The 22,393-nt window shown below is 45.5% G+C and overlaps 1 protein-coding gene across 1 annotated transcript in view; it reads left to right on the top strand.

The window, feature by feature from the left end:
* The window catches only part of HYOU1 (hypoxia up-regulated 1), a 39,373-nt gene extending 17,038 nt beyond the window's left edge, over nt 1-22,335 (top strand). The window contains exons 12-25 of the mRNA XM_088458737.1: nt 800-932; nt 1,047-1,234; nt 8,052-8,190; nt 8,358-8,418; nt 9,919-9,998; nt 15,085-15,234; nt 15,345-15,523; nt 15,647-15,734; nt 15,863-15,985; nt 16,570-16,703; nt 16,969-17,053; nt 19,360-19,612; nt 19,809-19,892; nt 20,235-22,335. Coding sequence (XP_088314863.1) covers nt 800-932; nt 1,047-1,234; nt 8,052-8,190; nt 8,358-8,418; nt 9,919-9,998; nt 15,085-15,234; nt 15,345-15,523; nt 15,647-15,734; nt 15,863-15,985; nt 16,570-16,703; nt 16,969-17,053; nt 19,360-19,612; nt 19,809-19,892; nt 20,235-20,284 — 1,747 coding nt within the window. The 3' untranslated portion in view covers nt 20,285-22,335. The remainder of the gene's footprint in view (nt 1-799; nt 933-1,046; nt 1,235-8,051; nt 8,191-8,357; nt 8,419-9,918; nt 9,999-15,084; nt 15,235-15,344; nt 15,524-15,646; nt 15,735-15,862; nt 15,986-16,569; nt 16,704-16,968; nt 17,054-19,359; nt 19,613-19,808; nt 19,893-20,234) is intronic.
* Nucleotides 22,336-22,393: the final 58 nt, after the last annotated feature.

Here is a 22,393-nt window from a genome sequence, read left to right on the forward strand (position 1 = left end):
CTGTATAGATGAAGGTCTGTCTGCTCTTTGAGTCTCTGAAAGTTGATACCCATACCTGGCTGATGGTCCTGCTGTCAGTAATGGGTTGTATTTAATAATTATGGTGGTTCAGCCCAAAGTCTTGTATGTCCAACAACAGGCCCCAGTGTTTCTTCCAACTCTAATTTTGCAGCAGACAGACCAGTAATCCTTCCGGAGTATCTCCTTTTTGGTCCATGTCTCCCATGTTTTCCGTCTTTGTTAGTGTTGAACTGACAACCACTTCCCTATGAACTTTGGTCACCTCCCATTTCCCATCAGTCTTTTTTTTTTTTTTCTTTTTTTTTTTTTCCCCCTGGGTCCTAGTGGTGGGAACTAAAATGCTTAGAAAAAATTGGTTTAGTATAAAAAATGTTCCTCCCAACCCCCCATGTTCATAGATCATCGTAATTCTTAAGCTGCATACACACGTAAAGATTTTCTGTCCAACCATCCAACTTGTTGATTGGTTGGAATGAAAATCTGGTAAGGTATGAAGGCAAATGACAATCAGCAATTTGCTCCCAAACGCCAGAAAATGGACAAAAACTGTTTGAACAAATTGTTTAGATCAAACATTTAACAAACTTGTCTGACGGCCATTTTCATCTGTTTTCTGGCAATTAGGAACAAATTGCTGATCATCATTTACTACCATTCGTTACCAGATTTTCATTCCAACCAATCAACTAGTTGGATGGTTGGACAGAAAATCTTTACGTGTGTATGCAGCATTGGCTTCCTCCTAGACTTGATACAACTTTTTTTTTTTTTGTCATAGGGAGGAGCTCTCAAAGAACATTAATGCAGATGAGGCCGCAGCTATGGGGGCTGTATATCAGGCAGCTGCTCTCAGTAAGGCGTTTAAAGTCAAGCCGTTTGTTGTGCGAGATGCTGCTTTCTATCCTATACAGGTAAGCGTTCTCACTGGACTTGTGGTACGTAATCTGAAGTACCACGTTGGGGAAAACTCTTAGAAATGAAATAAGGGTTTCTCTCTGATGCCCAATGCCTCTTTCATCATTCAGGTGGAGTTCACTCGGGAGTTAGAAGAAGAAAATAATGTAAAAAGCATAAAACACAATAAGAGGGTCCTCTTCCAGAGGCTAGCCCCATACCCACAGCGCAAAGTGATCACCTTCAATCGGTACACCGATGACTTTGACTTCAACATCAACTATGGCGATCTCAGCTTCTTGGAACCTGAGGAACTGAAGTAAGTGTCTCTAAGGTTACTGTGAGAGAACAGAAAATCTGGGCCGGAACACTTATCTCCCTGGCTAATAATACGGTTTTGGAAACTTACATCAAAATGCCTGCTAATGCTTAACTGGATTCTTGTAGCAAGTGCACTCTGAAAACTGATGTTTACACAGACCAAAGCACATGGCAATTATTCACATAAAATCCTGGTAACCAGGAGTGATTTGCATACAATTGCATATTAATTACCATATTGGAACTCTTAAGGTGCCCATCCGCTAGACTATTTATGTGAGCGATTTAACGATATTGTAATCGTTCATAAATCGCTTACAAATCGTTTGTAAAAATGTCTTAAACGACCAGCGATGCGCGTGCCTGCTGGTCATTTAGACATCTATCATCGTGCAAACATGCTAAACAAGCTGACGATAACATCAGGGTCAGCATGTTTGCAGATGATTGATGAGCCTGCACCGAACGACTGCTCTTTCAGTGTAGGCACCAGACTGACAAACGACTGCACAATTACAGTGTCATAATCGTGCAGTCGTTTTCATGTCTAGTAGTGGAAGGGCACCTTTACAATGGTTGTTTAGCAGACTTTCAGTACTGAACCTTGATTCATTTGCATCATTGTAATATAATTTATCTCTGTCACAAATAACTCATTTTATTTTTATTTTCTACTTCAGGGTCCATAGGGGGTCCACAGGGTTGACCTTGGGGTTATAGCTGGAACAGGATCCATGGGCACCACACAGTTAAGCTTTTAGCTCCCAGGATGCACTTGGGTCCTCCTCTATACCCCGCCCCCGAGCCACAGGCACCTCAGTGTAAGCTGGTGCCCGGCCGGACTCGGTCACCGCGCAGGGGGGCTGCAGGACCAGCCCCCAGAAGCTTTTTATTTTTCTAATAGATTTTATTTATTTTAGTTTCTCTTTTTACTACAGACGGCAGCGAAGGGCTGTCTGTACAGACGCCCACGCTGCCGCTCTGATCCCCGACTGGCGCCGCGACGCCAGTACTGATCTGGGGATCGCGGCGGGAGGACAGAGTCCGTACTAGCCAGACTCTGTCTACCTCCCAGGACTGCTGCCGGAGTCGCCGGGGATTCAGGTAAGCCGCGCGTCGCTGGCTAGCAGCGGCGCGCGGAATACCTTAAATGCAGTCCTTTAGCCTCCGGTCCTGGGGACAGACCGGAGGCTGCTGGCAGTGGCGGCGGGCCCCCCCATAACCCGTGGGACCACTAGACCACCAGGGATAACCGGCAAGCGGGAAGCCAGCATCCCTGGGGTTAATGGCCAGCCAGGGGAGGAAGCCTTCCCTGTTCAGCGGCTCCTCCCCTCAGCTCAGCAAGCTTTTCAGCCTGCATGTCTAGCGTCCCTGAGCTGCAGTTCACTCGGCCACTCCTCCTCTGAGGTCTCCAGCGGCCATTTTCCCAGTGGCAGCGCAGATCTCAGGGAGCACGCGGACCGGTCCCCCTGTGTACCTCTCCCCTGATTAAGGACAGCGTACACAGCACTATAGCCCTCCCAGACACTGAATCTGGGCAGGTTGATTGTAGTGTAAAGGTGCAGTGAGTATATCTTCCTGCATGGTATGTGACTTTTGCTAGTGCTGCCTGTCTGTGCTTATTTTCCGCTTACTGTCAGCTTATACCTATCCCTTTACTTCTCCTACGGGCCCTACAGGTGTGTGGGGGAGGGGCGTTTCTACTGACCTCACTTATATAGATCACGTATTTGTGAGGTCCGTCACATACAGTTGTGTGCTACTCAGTGCCATATTGTGGGCTGTTGTTCAGCACACCGGTGAGTGCGTTTTACTTCTACCCTGGTGCCAGATATATAATATATTCTGTCATGTCAGACGAGGAGGTTGAGCGCTCAGTGGCTCCGGTGTTGGCCTCCTGCGGACGCTGTTCTGCAGGAGTAGATAGGGAGGATTTGTCACAGGATGGCCTGTGTAGTCGATGCCAGGTGGCTCCTGGCCCATCCAGACCTTCTCTGGCGCAGGAACCACCGTGGGCGATGTTTTCTCAAGTGCTGGTGTCTATTGCGGACCGTCTGTCGGTCCCGACTGCTCTCCCTACTAGGGCGGTGCCCCAGCCGACCATCCCCCATTCCCCGGGTGTCCCGCAGTTATTGCGGAGTCCTCCTGGGTCTCAATCAGTTGGTCCCTATGCGGGGTTGCCTATGTATATACAGGCTTCCCCTGTGCCGCAGCAGCCTGTGGTACCTTTTCAGGCCCCTATGGCGACGCCTCCACCATGGGTGGATGTGCTCTCCAACTCCGTGCAAAATTTGGCGGCCGCTTCCTCGGCTTTTCAGTCAATGTTGCAGACTGACATGCCTTCTAGGATTTCTAAACGCCCACTCATGACACGGGCTGATCAGGTATCGGACTCAGAGGGTTCCTCAGATGATGGGGAGGTCCCTGATGACACTGACTCGGACGCCTCGGTCCAGGAAATGGATACCAAGTCGTCCATTAATGTGCGAGCACTAGTTAGGGCGGTGCGAGCTATTCTTATAGAGGATGAGGCACCGGTTCCTAAGTCGAAGTTTCCTAGTTTCAAAAAGACTAAGGTGGCTTCTGCGGTGTTTCCCCTGTCGGATCAGTTGACGGATCAGTTGACGGATCATATGGCGGTAGCTTGGCAGGCGCCCAGTAAGAGATTCCTTCCTCAGAAGCGGTTGGCTTCTAATTACCCCTTCCCTGAGGCACATTGTAAAAAATGGGAAACTCCACCGGCGGTGGATTCCCATGTCACCCGTTTAACTCGGGGCACCACCTTACCATTACCGTCGATATCCTCGCTGAAGGATCCCACGGACAGGAAAGTTGAGACTTGCTTAAAGTCTATTTACTCCCTCTCCGGGGCGGTGGCCCGACCGTCCATGGCCATCTCCTGGGTGGCCAAGGCCATTGAGGGGTGGGCCAATGCATTGGAAGATACCTTCCCAGACGACGCTCCGGATGTCCAGCGGGCGTTGTTGGGACAAATGAGGGACGCTGCTTCTTACATTGGTGAAGCTTCTTTAGATGCTAGTCTGCTGACCTCGCGGGTATCGGCTGCAGCGGTGTCTGGCCGCCGATCCTTGTGGTTGCGGTCCTGGAGAGCGGACTCTGATTCAAAGAAGGGTCTGGAGGCCTTACCTTTCAATGGTGAATTACTATTTGGTCCGGACTTGGACAAAATAGTGGGCACCCTGGCTAAATCCAAGTCGGCCTTCCTCCCTTCGGCGGCACTGCCTGCTAAGGTTCGGAGTTCGGCTTTTCGTTCCTTTCGGGTTCAGGGTAAGGCGAAAGGTCAGTCCTTCCCGAGACAGTCTGCGAGTAAGACTGCCTCTAAACCCAAGAAGCAAGTCTGGAGTGCTCGGCGCCCTTCTTCCAAGCAGGAAGATAAACCTGCGGCCTGATGGGACGGGCCTCCCTCTGGGGGACCTCAGAGTGGGAGGCCGACTTCTTCTATTTGCCCAGTGCTGGCACAATACCACCACGGATGCCTGGGTTCGAGAAGTGGTCTCCCAGGGGTACGCCCTGTCTTTTCGGCACAGACCACCCCACCAGTTTTTCTGCACAAGTCCTTCTCAGGACAGGACCAAGGCGTTACAGGTTCAGGAGGCTATAGAGTCCTTGCTGAAAGCAGGGGTCATTGTTCCCGTTCCTCTATCACAACGAGGGACGGGGTATTATTCGTCTCTGTTTCTGGTGCAGAAACCCAATGGTTCTCATCGCCCTATCCTCAACTTGAAGTCTCTGAACAGATTCCTCAGAGTTCCCAAGTTCAGGATGGAAACGTTACGTTCCATCATTCTGGCGATGGAACCGGGGGATTACATGGTGTCCCTGGACATCCAGGACGCCTACCTCCATGTTCCGATAGCATCTTCACACCAGCGGTATCTGAGGTTCGCTATCCTTCAACACCACTATCAGTTCCGGGCGCTACCCTTTGGTCTCTCCACGGCACCGAGGGTGTTCACGAAGATTATGGCGGTCATGGCCGCACATCTTCGGAACCAGAATGTACGGCTGCTGCCGTATCTGGACGACCTCCTGTTGCTGGCGAGCTCCCCAGAGGTACTGCTTCAACATCTCCACCTGACGATCGCTTGCCTGCAAGCACACGGGTGGTTGATAAATTGGAAAAAGTCCTCCCTGATTCCATCTCAGCGGATGGTTCATTTGGGAGCCCTGCTGGATTCGCGTCAGCAAAGGATCTTCCTGACTCCGGAGAAGGTCGCCTCCCTACAGCTGCGGATACACAGTTGCCTGAGCCGTTGCCGCCTGTCGGTCCATTCGGCTATGAGAGTTCTGGGGTCCATGGTGTCGACATTCGACATGGTGGAATTTGCCCAGTTCCATTCCCGGCCCCTGCAGGGGCTGATTCTATCAGAATGGAACGGGTTACCTCACCGGATCCGCTCTCAGATGCTGGTGTTGTCTCCGGACGTTCGGCAATCTTTGGCTTGGTGGCTTCAGACAGCTCATCTGGTCGAGGGGCGCCCATTTTGGATCCCGGACTGGGTCCTGCTCACGACGGATGCCAGTCTCCGGGGTTGGGGGGCAGTGACCGGCTCTTTGTCGCTTCAGGGTCGTTGGTCAGCGGAAGAAGCACTTCTCCCCATCAACATCCTGGAACTGCGGGCAGTATACAGGGCCCTGCAGTCGTCCGGCCCCGCTCTTCACGGAAGGGCGGTACAGGTGCAGTCCGACAACGCCACCACGGTGGCGTATATCAACCACCAAGGCGGAACTCGCAGTCAGGCAGCGATGTTGGAGGTGTCTCGTATCCTGACTTGGGCAGAGGGTCACATTCCGGCGATCTCGGCGGTCTTCATCCCCGGAGTCCTCAATTGGGAGGCGGACTTCCTCAGCCGTCACGACGTGCATCCCGGGGAATGGTCGCTTCACCCAGAGGTGTTTCTGCTACTCGTGGACAGGTGGGGACTGCCGGAGCTGGACTTGATGGCCTCCCGTCACAATCACAAGTTGCCCGTTTACGGGTCAAGGACAAGAGACGCAGGCGCAAGTCTGGTGGACGCGCTGTCGGTGAAATGGACGTTTCACCTGGCGTATCTGTTTCCTCCGCTATCCCTGCTTCCTCGGGTTCTGCGGAAATTCAAGCAGGACGGCGGCATGCTCGTGCTGGTAGCTCCGGCGTGGCCCAGACGTCCTTGGTACTCCGATCTCAGGAGCCTCTCCATCGACGCTCCGTACCTTCTTCCTCAGCGTCGGGACCTGTTGTCTCAGGGGCCCTGCCTTTACCCGGATCTGGGTCGGCTGTCTTTGACGGCGTGGCTCTTGAGACAGCCGTCTTGAGGTCTCGGGGCTTCTCCGGTTCGGTTATTGGTACCATGCTCCGGGCACGCAAGCCTGCTTCAGCACGATTTATCACAGAGTGTGGCACACTTACTTTCAGTGGTGTGAGTCCAGACATTATGATCCTCAGGTGTTCCGAGTTTCTAGGATCTTGGAATTTCTTCAGTCAGGATTGGATCTCGGCTTACGCCTTGCATCTCTGAAGGTTCATGTGTCCGCCTTGTCCGTGTGGTTTCAACGGCGGATTGCAATACTACCAGACGTTCACACCTTTTTCCAGGGTGTTCTCAGGATCCAGCCTCCCTTTGTGCCTCCTGTGGCTCCTTGGGACTTGGCGGTGGTGCTACGGTCCTGCAGGGTCCTCCGTTTGAGCCTCTTGAGGCGGTGGAGCTCAAGTGGCTGACATTTAAAACGGTTTTTCTCCTGGCAATTGCTTCGGCCAGGAGGGTGTCTGAATTGGGGGCGCTTTCCTGTCGCCCTCCTTTCCTGATTTTTCACCAGGACAGAGCGGTGCTCCGCACTCGTCCTGAGTTTTTGCCCAAAGTGGTCTCGAAGTTCCACATTAATCAGGAACTTGTTGTGCCAGCTTTTCAGTCCCCTGGTCTTTCAGCTGGTGAGACTTCCTTAGATGTGGTCCGGGCGCTTAGAATTTATGTAGACCGGACGGCTTCGGTTAGGAAGTCTGATTCCTTGTTTATCCTCTTTGGTTTTCACAAGAGGGGTTGGCCTGCCAACAAACAAACGTTAGCCCGTTGGCTTCGTTCCGTTATTTGTGAGGCTTATGCACAAGAGGGTTTACCTGTGCCAGCCTCTGTTAAGGCTCATTCCACTCGTTCTGTGGGTCCCTCTTGGGCTGCTAGACGTGGCGCTTCTGCTGTTCAGCTGTGTAAGGCGGCCACTTGGTCTTCTATTCAAACGTTTTTGAGGTTCTATGCGTTTGACACCTTCGCCTCTCAGGATGCTTCCTTTGGGCGCCGGGTGCTCCTTTCAGCACAGGAGCGTCCCCGCCCTTAGTTGAACTGCTTTGGGACATCCCCAAGGTCAACCCTGTGAACCCCCTATGGACCCTGAAGTAGAAAACAAGAGATATGGTAAGAACTTACCTTTTGTTATCTCTGTTTCTACGAAGTCCATAGGGTCCACAGGGCGCCCGCCCTGACGCACCTGGCTTCAAATGGGCTGTGTGGCTGGTCACCGGTTTTCCGTCTCCTATTGCTGTGAGTATGGTTTCTTGTGTGTTCCAGTCTTCCTTCTCTCTGTTCCATATTCTCCTCCGGCCTAGGCTGCTTACCAACTGAGGTGCCTGTGGCTCGGGGGCGGGGTATAGAGGAGGACCCAAGTGCATCCTGGGAGCTAAAAGCTTAACTGTGTGGTGCCCATGGATCCTGTTCCAGCTATAACCCCAAGGTCAACCCTGTGGACCCTATGGACTTCGTAGAAACAGAGATAACAAAGGTAAGTTCTTACCATATCTCTTGTTTTTTTCCCATATTATTCAGGATGTTTGGCTCTCTGAATCTCACCACTGTTAAACTCAGTGGGGTTGGGGAAAGTTTTCAGAAGAAGTCTGACTATGAGTCAAAAGGCATCAAGGCCCACTTCAACATGGATGAAAGCGGAATACTCAGCCTTGACAGGGTAAGGCTCGCTGATGTTGGTATAGAGGCTCCAAATAACATGGAAGGAGGGATGGATGTGTGTGTATACATGTGAATATATACAAACAGGATGTATATATGCATGTGTGTGTGTGTTTCCATGACAACCCATATCATGATTTATGCATTTTCATTTTCTATCTTCAGGTGGAAGCTGTTTTTGAGACCGCAGTGGAAGAAAAGCCAGAAATAGAATCTACATTGACAAGTAAGTGTAAAAGTCCTGACTTGACAGATGATCCAGTTGAGAATATAAAGGTGGAAGATTTGTGTGTACAGGATTGATATGGCAAAGTTACATAATAAGATACCAATACGAAGCACAGCTTCTGTGTAGTTTTATAAAAATGTATCGCATGCACAGATTGGTGCTGCAAAAACTGCACCTTGGGGTAAATTTACTAAGTGGCTGCTTGCAAAAGGCAGCTCTCAGTGTGCTTATGGGAGAGAGTGTAAATTGTATTACTATAGGAAACGCCGTGGTTGGCCAGAGTAAGCAGTCCATTGATAGATGGACCATTTATCATGCTCCGTGGTCTGAGCCACCTATTCCTGAAAGTTCTAAATGACATTATACCAGATTGGTGAATGCCTCCTATGCGGCACGGCATGAGGCCTTGGCTGACTAGGGCCCGCCAGTCTTTATTTATTCACCAGATTCTACAGGTTTCAGGTGTCAGTGATTTGCACCACTTCACCTGTGGAGGCAGCTTTGGGACGTCCAATTATAATATGAAGAAGAAACAAAGAGCCTTTCCAGTTGCGGGACCCTGAACGCAGACACATTATTTTTGCTTTGTATTGTAGGAGGACATTGTATTTTTCTTCCTTGTTTGTTCCCATCTTTGTGGTCTAGTGCATCTTTGTTAAACCTTACTGTCCTCCCGATTCCCTGAAGCCTCAGATACCTTGGTCTTCTGCTGTACTGATTCTATATTCATGCCTGTGGATGCTCCGAAGCGTGGCAGGCCGGCCTTCAAGTGTTCTATTGCTAGATGGGTGACTGCTGATGTTTGGCAGGCATATCTATCCTCTGATGTGCCTAGTGTCTACTTCACTCCGGGCCCATTCGATGTGTATGGTTGGAGCCCCTTGGGCGGTTCGCCATGGTGCTTTGGTGGAACAGTTGTGCAGGGCCTGCAACTTGGTATTCTGTGCATACGTTCACGAAGTTTTACAGGTTTCCGCTGGGTGAGGCACCCTGTTAGGCTTGCTTTGGGGAATCCTAGCACCAGCTAAGCAGTGTCCCACAGATCGGATGATGAGGAAATTGGATTTTTTTTTTATCTACTCCCTGTAAATCGTGGCATGGTCATCCATCTGGGGGACACTGCCATCCCTCCCTTTCTAGTCGTAAGCTGTTTTTGTTCGGTTTATGGTGGTTAGTTGTGCAATATGTTTTCCTTCAAAGTAACATTTGAAATGGATAATTTAAATTGCCTTTATGCTTAGCATAATAGATGGAAAATGTTCAATGGGTATTTTTGCATTTTTTAATCTCTACACTCTACCTATCTGTACTCTGATATAAAGAAATGGTGGATATGTTACTTAAAACTCCTTCCTTACCTTCACTGATGGGATAGTTTTAATTGTGAGTACCTACTGTTACCTGTGTGTGTAATGTTTGAGCCACATTGTTACACAAGCAGTGTCACCATTCAGATTGCATGTAGTATTGTAATGCATAGTGTCCTGCCTTCCACAGAGCTGGGAAATACCATATCAAGCTTATTCGGAGGCGGAAGCTCTGCCACAGATAAGGAAAACTCTACTGACACTGTCCAGGTGAGAGACGATTGTTTATTTTGAAATCTCTTTGATGTAGGTGATAAGGGAGTGTGTGTATTAGTGGCTAAAAGTTGTCTGCTTGGTGTAACAGAGTGCATGTGTTTAACCCTTCCCCTGCTGTGCAGCTGCTATTCTTTTGTCCATCGGGATTTCTGCTGGACACAAGCATTTAGAGTCGGCTAACACTCTATAAAAGCACATGTCTGATATGGATCAGGAGCCAAGCTGTTATAGATGGTCTATCGCTGCTTGTACTGGGGACTCTCATATTCTATGTTTAGCCAGACTGTTGTTCTAACACTGTTATCTATTGGGAGTTAAGTCCGTACACGCCACAAAAAAAAAAAAGGTGTATAACCTTACAATTGTTGCGTCCTTGTGCAGCAGTTGACAACTTAATGACATGTATAGTAGAGTTGGTATTCAGCCGGTGCACCTCTGTCATTAAGTTTTCAATTGCTGCACGTGTATAGAAATCTTATTTCTACTGTGCACTACTGTTATTAACTTGTCAATTGCTGCACATGTCTACTCGTATGCTATACTGTTTTCTGTGTTTCCTACCCCCTTCTGCACTATGGGCCTGATTCAGTGATGTATGCATGGACAGAATATGTACTGTGCAGGTCTCACTTTGCGAGATCGCTTGCAGTTCCCCCCAACCCGTAACATAATTCACATGCTGCAGCGTTTGGGGGGCGGCAACTGAGATCATTCAACAAAACGGGGGTATGAGTCTTCCGACACAGACTTCCTGGCCCTGGCTGAGCAGTTTCTCTGATACTTTCTCAGATGACTGATGGCTGCAACCACTGATGGATGCGATGGTGATCCGACGCAGCAATGCTTTTACTGTACAACTCTGGGAAGCACTTGGAGGCTACGACTGGGAAGGGCAATGTGCGGGAGCTCTTCCAGAAAATAGCACTACAGTCCAGAAAGTTTTTGTTTGTGCTAAGAATTTTTTGCATTCACAGTCTGACTGGAGGGCAGTTTGCGATGAGCGCGCGCTAAGCGGAGACCCGGGGAGTAATGGCATTCGAGAGTGCGTCCCCTTCAGTGGATACACCAGCTTGGGTGACGTAGGTGGGTGGGGCTGTGGCTGAGTTATTTCACCAATTGCCAGCTTGCAAATCTGCACCCTCATTCCTATGTCCGAGGCCTCTGTGGCTTCTTGTCCTCAGGAATTTTCTGTAATGCTTCCTTCGGTCGTTGACCTGGTGGATCAATCAGAGGTTCAGATTTTTGTGTTGGTTAAGCCTGCCTGGGCTCACTGATTGGCTTGTTCAGTACAAGGTCTAGTACAAGTCTCTTCTTCCTTAGAAAGGCTTCTTGACCCTTCATTCTTCCAGAGGCGGAGGTGAACCATCTAGGCACAGTATTTCTCGGAAATGGAGACTTCCACCTATTCTGCAGTCCCTTGACAAATACTCTTCTAAGCACTCCGCTCATGGTGAGGAAGACCATCTAGAACACAGCTGGATCTTTACTCTGTAATTGAAGATGACTCCTCAAATGTCCATGGAGTAGACTCTTTAGTTAAGGTGATCTGACAAGTGTTAAACATTTCTTATGTGGAACCTCTAGTATCCCAGGAAACCTCTAATTTCAGGAGGAATCGTAAGCACCTGGTGAATTTTCCTTCGTTGCCTGGGAAGACCTGTTAAACACAGCATTGGTACATCCAGAGCACACGTTCCAGATTTCAAAACGTTTAACCTCTTCAGACTTCAGCAGATAGATCTACGTGTGAGTCCACACCCTTGGTGGATCCTTCACTCTCTACATTGTCTAAAAGAACTACCATTCCTGTGCCGGGGGTGACATCTCTAAAGGAAATTTCAGACCCTAAACTTGAACCTACTCTGAAGCCGATTTATGTGACCGCAGGGACTGCTCTTAGGCCTATTCTTATTGATGGACTTAGCTGGAATACTCCTAGGGCTGATCTTATTCCCTTTGTTGAACACACAAAAGAATCTGCAGCTTATATGGGAGAGGCTGGTATGGCAGGTATCGTATGCTGCAAGGTTTCTGCTTCGGCCATTGCTGCTGGTAGAGCTCTCTAGTTAAGAACATAGCAGGCTGACAGGGAATCAGTGATCCTTTAGAGGCTATTCCAGAGGTTACCAAACTCCGCCATTACAGTCCAGGTTTTAAGGATCTTAATGCTTTAGACCAGATGGTTACATCAAACTGACAGAGGTACTAATTGAGCTACCTGTGTTCAAGCATGGCTATCCTTAAAACATGGACTCTAATGGCAGAGTTTGGGAACCTCTGGGCTATTCCCTTTTCGGAGAGAGATTTTGCTCTGGCCCCGAACTGGATAAAATAATTGCCTTAGCTATGGGAGGGAGAAGTTCCTTTTTTGCCCTCTTCCTCTTAGTCCTTTCCCAGACCTGGATCCTTCCTTTTGCTTCTTTCAGGTAAGCTGAGAACTAGTGGAACTAGGGGACATTCATCCTCTGCCAGAGGTGGAAAAATCAAGGGATGACAGTCCTGGCCTTCCTGTTGTCCAGATTCAAAGCCCTTTGACAAGCCAACTGCAGTTACCTGACCACTTAGGGGAACCTATGGTGGGGTGGGGGTTTGTAATCTTAAATATGGTTTCAGATTTGTTTTGATGCCTGAGTCATGAATACCACCTGTCAGTTACGAGAGAGAATTTTTGGGGCACCCTCCTCGAAGGTTCTTTTGCACAGGTCTTCCGGTTTCTTGCAACGAGATTGGCCTTGAAGGAAGCGGTAAACTATCTTCTTTTGGTGAAAGTCCTTGTTCCGGTCTTTTTTGGGACAGAGGTCCAATGATTTTTACTCAAATCATATATTTTATCTTCTTTCTGGTGTCCATGGACATTCAGGGTGCTTGCTTACCTTCCCATTTAAGAACGTATCAATCCTACCTTTGGTTTGCTATCTGGAATGACCACTTCCAATTCCAGGCTCACCTTTGTCTTCACTAAAATAATGGAGGTGATGGTGGCCCATGGTGGGAGTTTCGATCATTCCTTACCTCAAAGATCTCCTGAAAAAGGACCCCTACTTGGAGATGCTTATTTCTCATCTACAGCTAATGCATCAAACGCTTATCTCTGGTTGGATTGTAAATTACAAAAAGTCCAATCAAACCGCATTCTGAGAAATATCAGAATTTAACACTTACAAAGGATCTTACTCCCACAGGACAAAATCTCAATGCTCTTGTCGTTAATACGACTGATGCTCAGAAACTGATGATCACAGTCCACCTGAGTATGCTCCTCCTGGGGAAACTTTGTCTCCTTGTTCAAGGCAGTCCCATTCTTCAACTGGAACTTTTTTTTTTCCAAGTGGGACAGTCTCATCAGCACTTGTCGAGTCATTTGTCTCTCAGGCCCTGTCCCTCCACAGGCCCTGTCCCTCCTCAGGTGGTTGGACTCAAAACTTCTTAGGGCAGGTCTGCCGTTCACTATATGGAATTGGATGTTGGTCACCACAGATGTCTGTCTCAGTCTCTTTTCCAAGGTTTCTGGTCTCGATGGGAGACAATGCTACTCATAAATGTCCTGGAACTCAAAGCAATCCTAAAGGCTCTCTTGGCAACACAACATCTTCTGTGGGTCTCCCCATAAAGATCAAATAAGACCATGCCACGGTGCTGTCATATATCAATCACCAATTGGGCACAAAGAGTCCATTGGCAATGCGAGAGAAGGCTCAAATTTTTCGGTCATCTGTGTTGTTCATTCTAGGGATACAGGGAGTATAGTGATAACTGCACTTGGCATTAAGTCCTATTTATAACCAATGCGTATTGAAAATATATAATTTGTGTTTGCTCTCTATTATTGAATAGCAGGCTCGTTTAAATTTCACCGATAATGGTTTTATTGATGGACACACATGAATAAATTAAAAACACAACACAAAACATAAACCTTCAAATGTAGAGCAGCAAATTTCTCAATCCGCATATAGTTGCTAGATCTTCATCCCAGTGAGTGGTCACTTCACCCAGATTGTTCCAGGCCATGCTAGTCAGATAGGGTCTTCTGGAAATCCTTCTCATGGCATCTCGTCTCAACCACGAGAGACCCTGCAGTACTGGCAGCAGATGCTACCTTGGTCCTTTGGCCTCATTTATCGGTTTTCTCCCTGTTTCTGCTTCTTCTCCCGGGAGCTCTCAAATTCATCAAGCGAGAACAGGCAACAGTAATTCTGGTGGCAGCAGTTGCAAACATATATACAATCGTTGCATATCAAGTTAATCAGTGCAGTCTTATGAAACCGTTTTGTCACACCTGGTTGCGACAGACGCACTTTTGAGCGGGACCAGGGCCATGCCTGTTGTCCATCGCTGTCTGTCCCAAGATCTGTGTTCTCCGGAACCAACAATTAAGGCAGTGTCTAAGTATTAAGTATAACGTTTTTATTTTGTTTCAGGATCACCTTCTTCCAGTGTTCTCCACAGGTTTAATTTAACTAGTGCTCCATCCGACTTTTTTTTTTTTACGTGCTACCTATCACTATTTTGCTGATGTGCTTATGTTACTGTGTCAGGCTCCGTAACTGAGATCCCTCCCCCACCTTTTAGAGGCAGGATGTGGTTTGGATGGCAGGAATATTGCAGAGAGGACAGATGGAGTGCAGACGTGTACCGTGTCTCTCAGTAAGACTGTTGTGATAGACATTCTGCACATATAATTGGTTCCATGGTGGCCTTTCCCAAAAACATGATACCTTAACCCAGCTACCATCCTAATACCATAGCTAGTAGTATGACCACACATACCGCATGATCCATTCTCTGGCTGTCTTGGCGGTATAAGTGCAGATATTTAAGAATATCTAATATTTATCATTATGTAATATAATATTAGATTTGTGCAGATATGATAACTTGGACTGCTGGCTTAATATGTAATTGAAAGGGCCTCATATAATCTGGTTGACCTCGTTTGCCATTTAGAAAAATATCCATTTATTCCCAGTTCGTTTTTACGATTTGTGGCGTACTTGTGTTTGACAACTGAACTGTGATTACCACCTTCATGAGTGTTTTTATTTTTTTAATCTATAACTGAATTTATTCCTTTTTGAAGGAAGAAGAGGAAGTGCCGACCGAGGCGACAAAGGAGGAAGATCAGGAGTCACCAGAAGCAGCTAATGGCCAAAAGGATCCGGATTCAGCAACTAAAACCGAAGGCAAAAAGCAGGAAGAGAAGACGGAGGAGGAGAAGGTAGAGACGAAGGTAATGCACATGAGGTGTAATTTAGTCCTAAAATCACATGCTAAAATATTACTAAAAAATACCATTTTATGGAACCCTGTTAAAACCGTATATTCATCTTACTCCACTAGGACACTAAGGAAAAGGATGAACCTGCAAAAGAGGGAGATGCCGCAAAGACCCCAGAGGAAGAGCCCAAGAAACCAGTGGCCCCCAAGAAGCAGAAAATTGTTGATGAAATTGGAGCCACTCAGACCATAAATGATATACTAGATCTACCCGAAGAGCAAATGAAAAAGTCTGCCCAGAAGTGAGTGAGTAGGATCCACCCTGGATCCATGTAGCATTCCCCAGGTCTCACCATGGTAACATTGTATTAGAAAGTGTCAATAAACTGATGAAAGAATAAAATGTAACTTTATCACTGCCTCAGGCTCCAGGAGCTCACCGAGCGAGACTTCGCGAAACACGAGCGAGAAAAGGCCGCAAATAGCCTGGAAGCATTTATATTTGAGACACAGGTATGTCAGAAGTCCTCGTTTCTTTTTAAGCAAAGGAAATTCATGCACCCCAGGAGTTCTAGAATAACAATGGATTTCTAAGAAATGCTGAACTTCTAAAGCTTGAATTTGTGTACTTTTTGCCTTAGCATAAGCTCGAGCAGAAGGAGTTCCGCAAGGTGTCTACGGAGGAGCAGAGGGAGGAGATCTCCAATAAGCTAAGCCAGGCCTCCTCTTGGCTAGAAGATGAGGGATACACAGCAACCACAAAGGTATAGCAATGTAGGCGTCAGGCCTGATTTTAATATACGAGCTATGCCGTCAGCTGATATTGTTTAGTTTGACCCATTGGGCACATCTAGTGTGTACCCACTATGTCGCTGACTTTGTGCGCTCTTGCTCGTCGTCAGTGACTTCTTCAGTCGGCCCTGCACACAGGTCCGACGGAGGATATTGTTAGCGAAGGCCATGCTGCCGAATGCAGCGTGGCTCCCGCCATCACTGCCGGCATCAGAAAATGTGTATGCACTTGCCGATGCCGAGTCCCGCCGCTGAAGATGTCGGGAACACTAGACGTCATCTAGAGTGTACCCGGCTTAACCTTCTGTTGCACACTTAGGGGTAAATTTGCTAAAGGTCTATTTTTAGTTTTGATTTAATTCTGAACGCAAAAACCACATATGTATCATTTGTAGGGTTTCAAGTTCTCGCGAGCGGGTCTGAATTAGGCCCAGTGTCTTAAATGGTTTACATTTGTATTTACTGGTTTCATCACAAAGGGAGACCCCTCTGTGTGAAAAATGAGGTGGGAGGCAATGACTTTCTGTTTCTTTTCTTTTGTTCTATTGCCTCACAGGAGCTTAAAGACCAGCTGGTTGAGCTGAAGAAGTTGTGCAAGGCGTTGTTTTTCAAGGTCGAGGAGAGAAGAAAGTGGCCAGACAGATTGACGGCGCTGGACGGTTTGCTTAATCACTCCAGTCTTTTCTTAAAGTAAGTGAAATGTTATATGACTGGATTATGAGGCTGAGAAAAACGTAACTGAATTCTGTTACTTTACGGCAGCTGTAAAACTGCAGAAATGGTCAGGTAGCCAGGTTTCTTTGGAATATCAATGAATAAATGTGTCTAACATGTAACATTGTGCTGCAGCCTTGGGTTTAGCATGGCCTCACTGACTGCATTCTCTTTGCTGCCTATAACTGTGTATCTGCTAGTCTTCTGCATCTCATTTTACCATTTGTCTTTTGTGAATCAGGAGCGCGAGAATGATCCCTGCGGATGATCAGATATTCACAGATGTTGAGCTGAGCACATTAGAAAAGCTGATCAATGACACTTGGGTAAGAGGAGAACTAATTCGATAAAGATCAGAGTGTAAACTGGGACACTGGACCTCTTGGAGCTCAGGTGCCTATGTTTGCACTGAGGCTCTTCGGTGGCCACCAAAGTGCATGTGTTTGCAAAGCAGCATGGTGACGTTTCTGGAGAAGCAGAAATGTTCACAAGCGGATGGGAGGAGATGACCGAGTTACTTGTGAAGTATGGAGCTTAAATCAAAAAGAGAAAATAGTGCGAGACTTAGAAGGTGCACTCCAGGACCTTTATGGGAATTGGTTGCTTCCTTAGATGATTAAAAAATAAAATGTATTTCATGTTCAGTGAAGATCAGATACAAAAATTTATTAAAATCTAGAAAGTAAAAATAGTGCCAAAAGATTAGAAAAAGTGAGTAAATATATTAGATTAAAAATCCAGAATGCTGATTTATAGTACTGGTTATTTAGGTGCTCTGTGTTAATTCATGTTTTTGTGTCCCTTGTTTAGGACAGTTTTGCAAAGTCATTTAGTGTTTAATACTTCAGTTATTCAATTCAAGTTAATAGATCTATTTATTATATGATCTATCAGTATATTTCTGCAGTACTGTCTCTCCTGAACACAAGTTGTCTGGTTTGTCAATACAATATCAGAGCAGATTGCAACATTGTAAACTATGTATTGTTTCAATGTTGCCGTGGTCCACAAATGATATGATATTTAGTGTTACTATTTCTTTTTTCCTTTGATATTTGAAAAAGAAAGAAATATATAGAAGAGGGGATAAGGGGACAGGTTAGTTAGTGATGGTATTGCACATGTAGAAGATATTTATGACACTACTTTGTGTCTCAGAGTAATATGAGGGTGTATCATACATTCGTTGTACATTTTACAAGGGACACACAAAAGCGTGAATTAACACAGAGCAACTAAATAACCAGTACTATAAATCCGCATTCTGGATTTTTAATCTAATATATTTACTCACTTTTTCTATACTTTTGACATGATTTTTACTATACTATATTTTAATACATTTTTTTGTATGTCATCTTAATTGAACATGAAATAAAGGTTATTTTTTAATTATTATCTAAGGAAGCAACCAATTCCCATAAAGGTCCTGGAGTGCACCTTTTAAGTCTCGCACTATTTTCTCTTTTTGATTTTGGTTACTATCAGTGAGCTAGGTAGCACCACTCCCGGTACTGTGGCCCTAAATTAATTATTGAACGTATACCCCGTTTCAAATATAACACAAATTTAAGTATCTAGGGAGAAAGGGGACAACAATTAACTCGTACATTTAAATCAAACTGTGCGGGACTCCCACAAAACTCTTATAAGAAGTATGGAGTCTGCAAGATTATTTATTGAGTGCAGAAGAGAAGGTGCATCTTTAGGGAGTTGCTTGCTTGGTAGAAGGTTGCCGTTACACAAGCATTTACACTCCACTAAAGGATTTTCGATCTTGCAGCTGTAGTTTATAGCTGGAAGAAACGTGATCTTGTTTTGTACTTATAATAGTGCACATCTTCCACCTTCAGCATTTTTCTAAGCGCACTTTTGCCCGATATAAGAAAAATATTGAAACGCTCAAAAAACATAAGACCTGTCCCCATATCCCCCTACTTTAATTACTGACCAGGTTGAGACTAACCCGAGCCATATTTTAGGAGAAAAGTGTAGAAGAAGGTGCTGCTCAGTAGTGGTGGGAGGTGGTACGTTGGTATGACTATTACATTTATGCATAGTGCACCAGTGACGTGCGGAGAGGTAAATGGCTGGAGAGGCACGGACTAGTATCAGAGTGTGATTTACAGATGCCCACATGTACTTTTGGGTTCATATATGTATTATACAAAGGTGCAGCAGTATGTAGTGCTGGATATTTGGTGTGTTTTTATCAGGGATGTGCAGAAAAGGTAGACAGGGGAGGCAGTGCCTCACCTGCCATTACACTTTACTCCAGAGTTTTGACTATAAAAATGTTTAGAATAATACAAAGAAGATAAGTATAATATTTTCTTTAATTTTTTCGTATCATTTTTATAGTCAAAACTTTGGAGTATACCTAAGAATGAGAGGAAAGGCTCTGCCTCACCTGACTGCACATCACTGCCGTGCACCTATTCTTTGTGCCTCCCCTGACTTTAAATTGGCATCTTAGTTCACTTAGAACACTCCAAGGGGGCTATCTAGGCAACATTAAAGCAATTTGTCATGCACATGTAATGCACATTATAAATTAGATCTATGGTATTCTTCTGATACGTCAAATATTTGGGTCTAGAATTGAATAGAACTTCCATCCTCTTATTTCCAGATATGGAAGAATGAAACTCTGGCGGAACAGGCAAAGTTATCATCCACAGAAAAACCTATCCTGTTATCCAAGGATATTGAGCAGAAGTTGGGAGCCTTGGATAGAGAGGTTCAGTACTTGCTGAACAAGGCCAAGTTTTCTAAGCCAAAGCCTAAACCCAAGCCGAAAAGCAATGCCACCAAATCCGAGAATGGGGCAAATACAACGGAGACCGATGAAAAGGTCATTACCCCTATAAAAGAGGGCACAGAAGGTGAGCAGCGTAAAAATACCCGTAACCATGCTATTCTCAGACTGAAGCCGTCACAACTTATTTTACAGGGCTAAAGACATGCACATGCAACTTTCATTTGATTATTTGTAATCTGCACTTGATCGATAACTGCAGGCTATACAGAATTTTTAATTTGGCAAATTTGTTTCTAAGCTAGCCTTTTTCTCCCCTCCAGAACCACCAAGTGATCCTGAGCCTGCAAAGGAGCCTCCAGTACCAGAGGAAAAGATTCTAGAGATAGCAGCAGGTTCAGAACCAGGTAAACCAGGGCGCACACAGGAGTTTTAAGTCTCTGGTCACATTGTTACGATTGTGAGTATGTGCATTGTGTTGCTGGGACTACCAGTAGGGTTGACTGAAGTTTGTATCCACGCTTTTTTTTTTTTTTTCCCCCCCATTGTCACATTTGTTCAGAAGATTTGGCCACACTTTGGTCGTGCTTTAGGCAAGGTTAGTACATTGTATGACAAATATCCCACGCTGGGGTTAGATCAGTGTGTTGTTTGGGGCCGTCCTTATACTGCAAATCCTCATTTAAGAGAAGCCATTACATTTCCTTATTTTCTCTCCCTCATTTCATCTTGATTCTTTATTTTGCCAGATTCAACGACGCCGAAATCTCCAGACGAGAATGAGAAGGAAGAGTTATAGCCCATGTCCTCCTTCGCCCCCCGTGTTGGCATTCATATTTATTGACATTACTTTTTTGTAATGGACCCTAACGGTTTCATACCAACTGAACTTTTTTTTTTTTTTGGTTGCTATTTCTCTCACACAAAACCTGCTATTAAGATGTATATTTGTCCTGTCAGAGCAACGTTAGAATATATATTTTTTTTCTCTTGTGTATTTGCTGTGTTTTATTTAACTCCGATTGTACATGGGAAAATATGGAAATATCGCCAGGGAAAAAAAAAAGCGCCCCCCAAAAACCTGCTAGTCCGTGATCTGGTTTCTTTTTGTCTGGTTCAGAAGCATTTAGCCCATATTGCAGCTTTCTGCAAAGGCCTTTTGTGGTTTTCCACATAGATGCTCGCCAATGCCAGGCCGTGATAAATAGGTGGAATACCTTTCTCAAACGTAAACCATAATATGATTGCCTAATTGCGATTGTAATCGGATACCATCTTATTCATCACTGATACTGGACACCCCATTCTCAAAGTTGTACAACACTATTGCCTGATTAAAAAGACAAAAACGCGTCCTTGCCTTTGGAGTCCCCCGACCACATTCACACCCACTCTGGGGATAGGTCAGTGTCTTCTTGTTTTGAGGGTATCTTTTTCATTCGCACCCATCCTTTTGCTCAGCATTTAGGAATTGTCCGCTGATGTACAGCACTGTTCTCTATGAAAGCGGTAATTTGAATGATGCTTTTTTTTTAAAGTCAGGGGAGCACATTGCTTTCTTGCTGCATCTATAACGGCCCCTGATCTCCTATTTAATCTGCATAGGGAAAATTAAATAAATAAATCATACTGGTCACTAGCACTTGTAATATTATTAGCTCTACCCTTCATTTCTGTGAAAGTGGTGCAGAATTTTTTTATTTCCCCCCCCCCCCCCCTATAAGAGTCCCTTTCCTGTTTGTTCATGGACTCTAATATAAAACTTTATTTATAATTGTCATGTAGGTGTTTTTTTTTTTTTTTTTTTTAGTTTTGCAGGGTAGTCTGAATTGTCAAACTACAACGGCATAGTCCACAATTAAACTGTGAGTAATGTTTGTCAATATTTGACCAGTCACTGGAAAAAGAAAAGACTTGCACATTTACAATCCCAAGTCAGACAGGGCACAATGGTAGATCTGTGGATTTTGGAAGAAGTGGACTATAGGACTTGGTATATTTGCACCTATTTTCATACACTGATCTCAAATGCCAAAATACTTTTGTTTTGCAAAGTTATCTGAGCAAAATCATTGTTTGAAAGTTTGGTTGAACTGTTTTGAAACTATCCCCAGCTTCTGTATCCTGGTGGTTTAATGTTATGCTAATACATGTCCGTATGGGCAGTAACATATTTTGTTTCTGGAAATGTTGCCCTGTTCTGCCTTTTTTTGCCCCCAACAATTTGCATACTTTTTAGTAGAATTGTCAAATTGTGTTATGTTCATGTGTGTGCATTGTTTTTTGTACCCTCTTGTTTATCTTCAGTTTCACTTGTTCATCGAAAACCTGTGTTGCTGGTTTATTATTTCTGGGTTTTTTGCTGGTTCTTGGCATCTAACCAGTCACTGCCTCATATTTGATCCACCATACTGAGATTTCAGGCATAGTGGATGGACTATGAAGTTGGGTTTTAATCGCTTTCATAGCTAAAGCAGACTTGCAACGCAGTGGGAGACTAAGCTGTGATTATTGCTATCCAAGTATGCACTCCTTTGCTGAATCGGAGCTCATAATGAAATCTGCCCAAGTCTTTACAGTCACAAAGTTTATGAATGTATTGTAAAGAGAATTGTAATTGCCTCTCCTTTGGTTGTTTTATTTGAATTGGAAAAATCAGTTACTTTCAAAACCTGACAGGAGAGCGAGAATTCGGTACTCTGCACAACCTGTGAGAGGTTCCCTGACCGCATGGGAGACGACAACGGCTTCTGGTTTATTGCGTCCGATTGGTCTTTCATAACTTGTTTGTGCTGTTTTACCATTTGAGAGATTCTAGGAAAAATAATAAAATTCTTTATATTTCTGAAAGTGAGCTTGTCTATTGTGAGTCCTACCAACACAGGCCCTCGTTTGGTCAGTCCACCTA

Source organism: Taudactylus pleione, unplaced genomic scaffold (assembly GCF_031769625.1).
Source record: "Taudactylus pleione unplaced genomic scaffold, aTauple2 ptg000848l, whole genome shotgun sequence".
Lineage (NCBI taxonomy): Eukaryota > Metazoa > Chordata > Amphibia > Anura > Myobatrachidae > Taudactylus > Taudactylus pleione.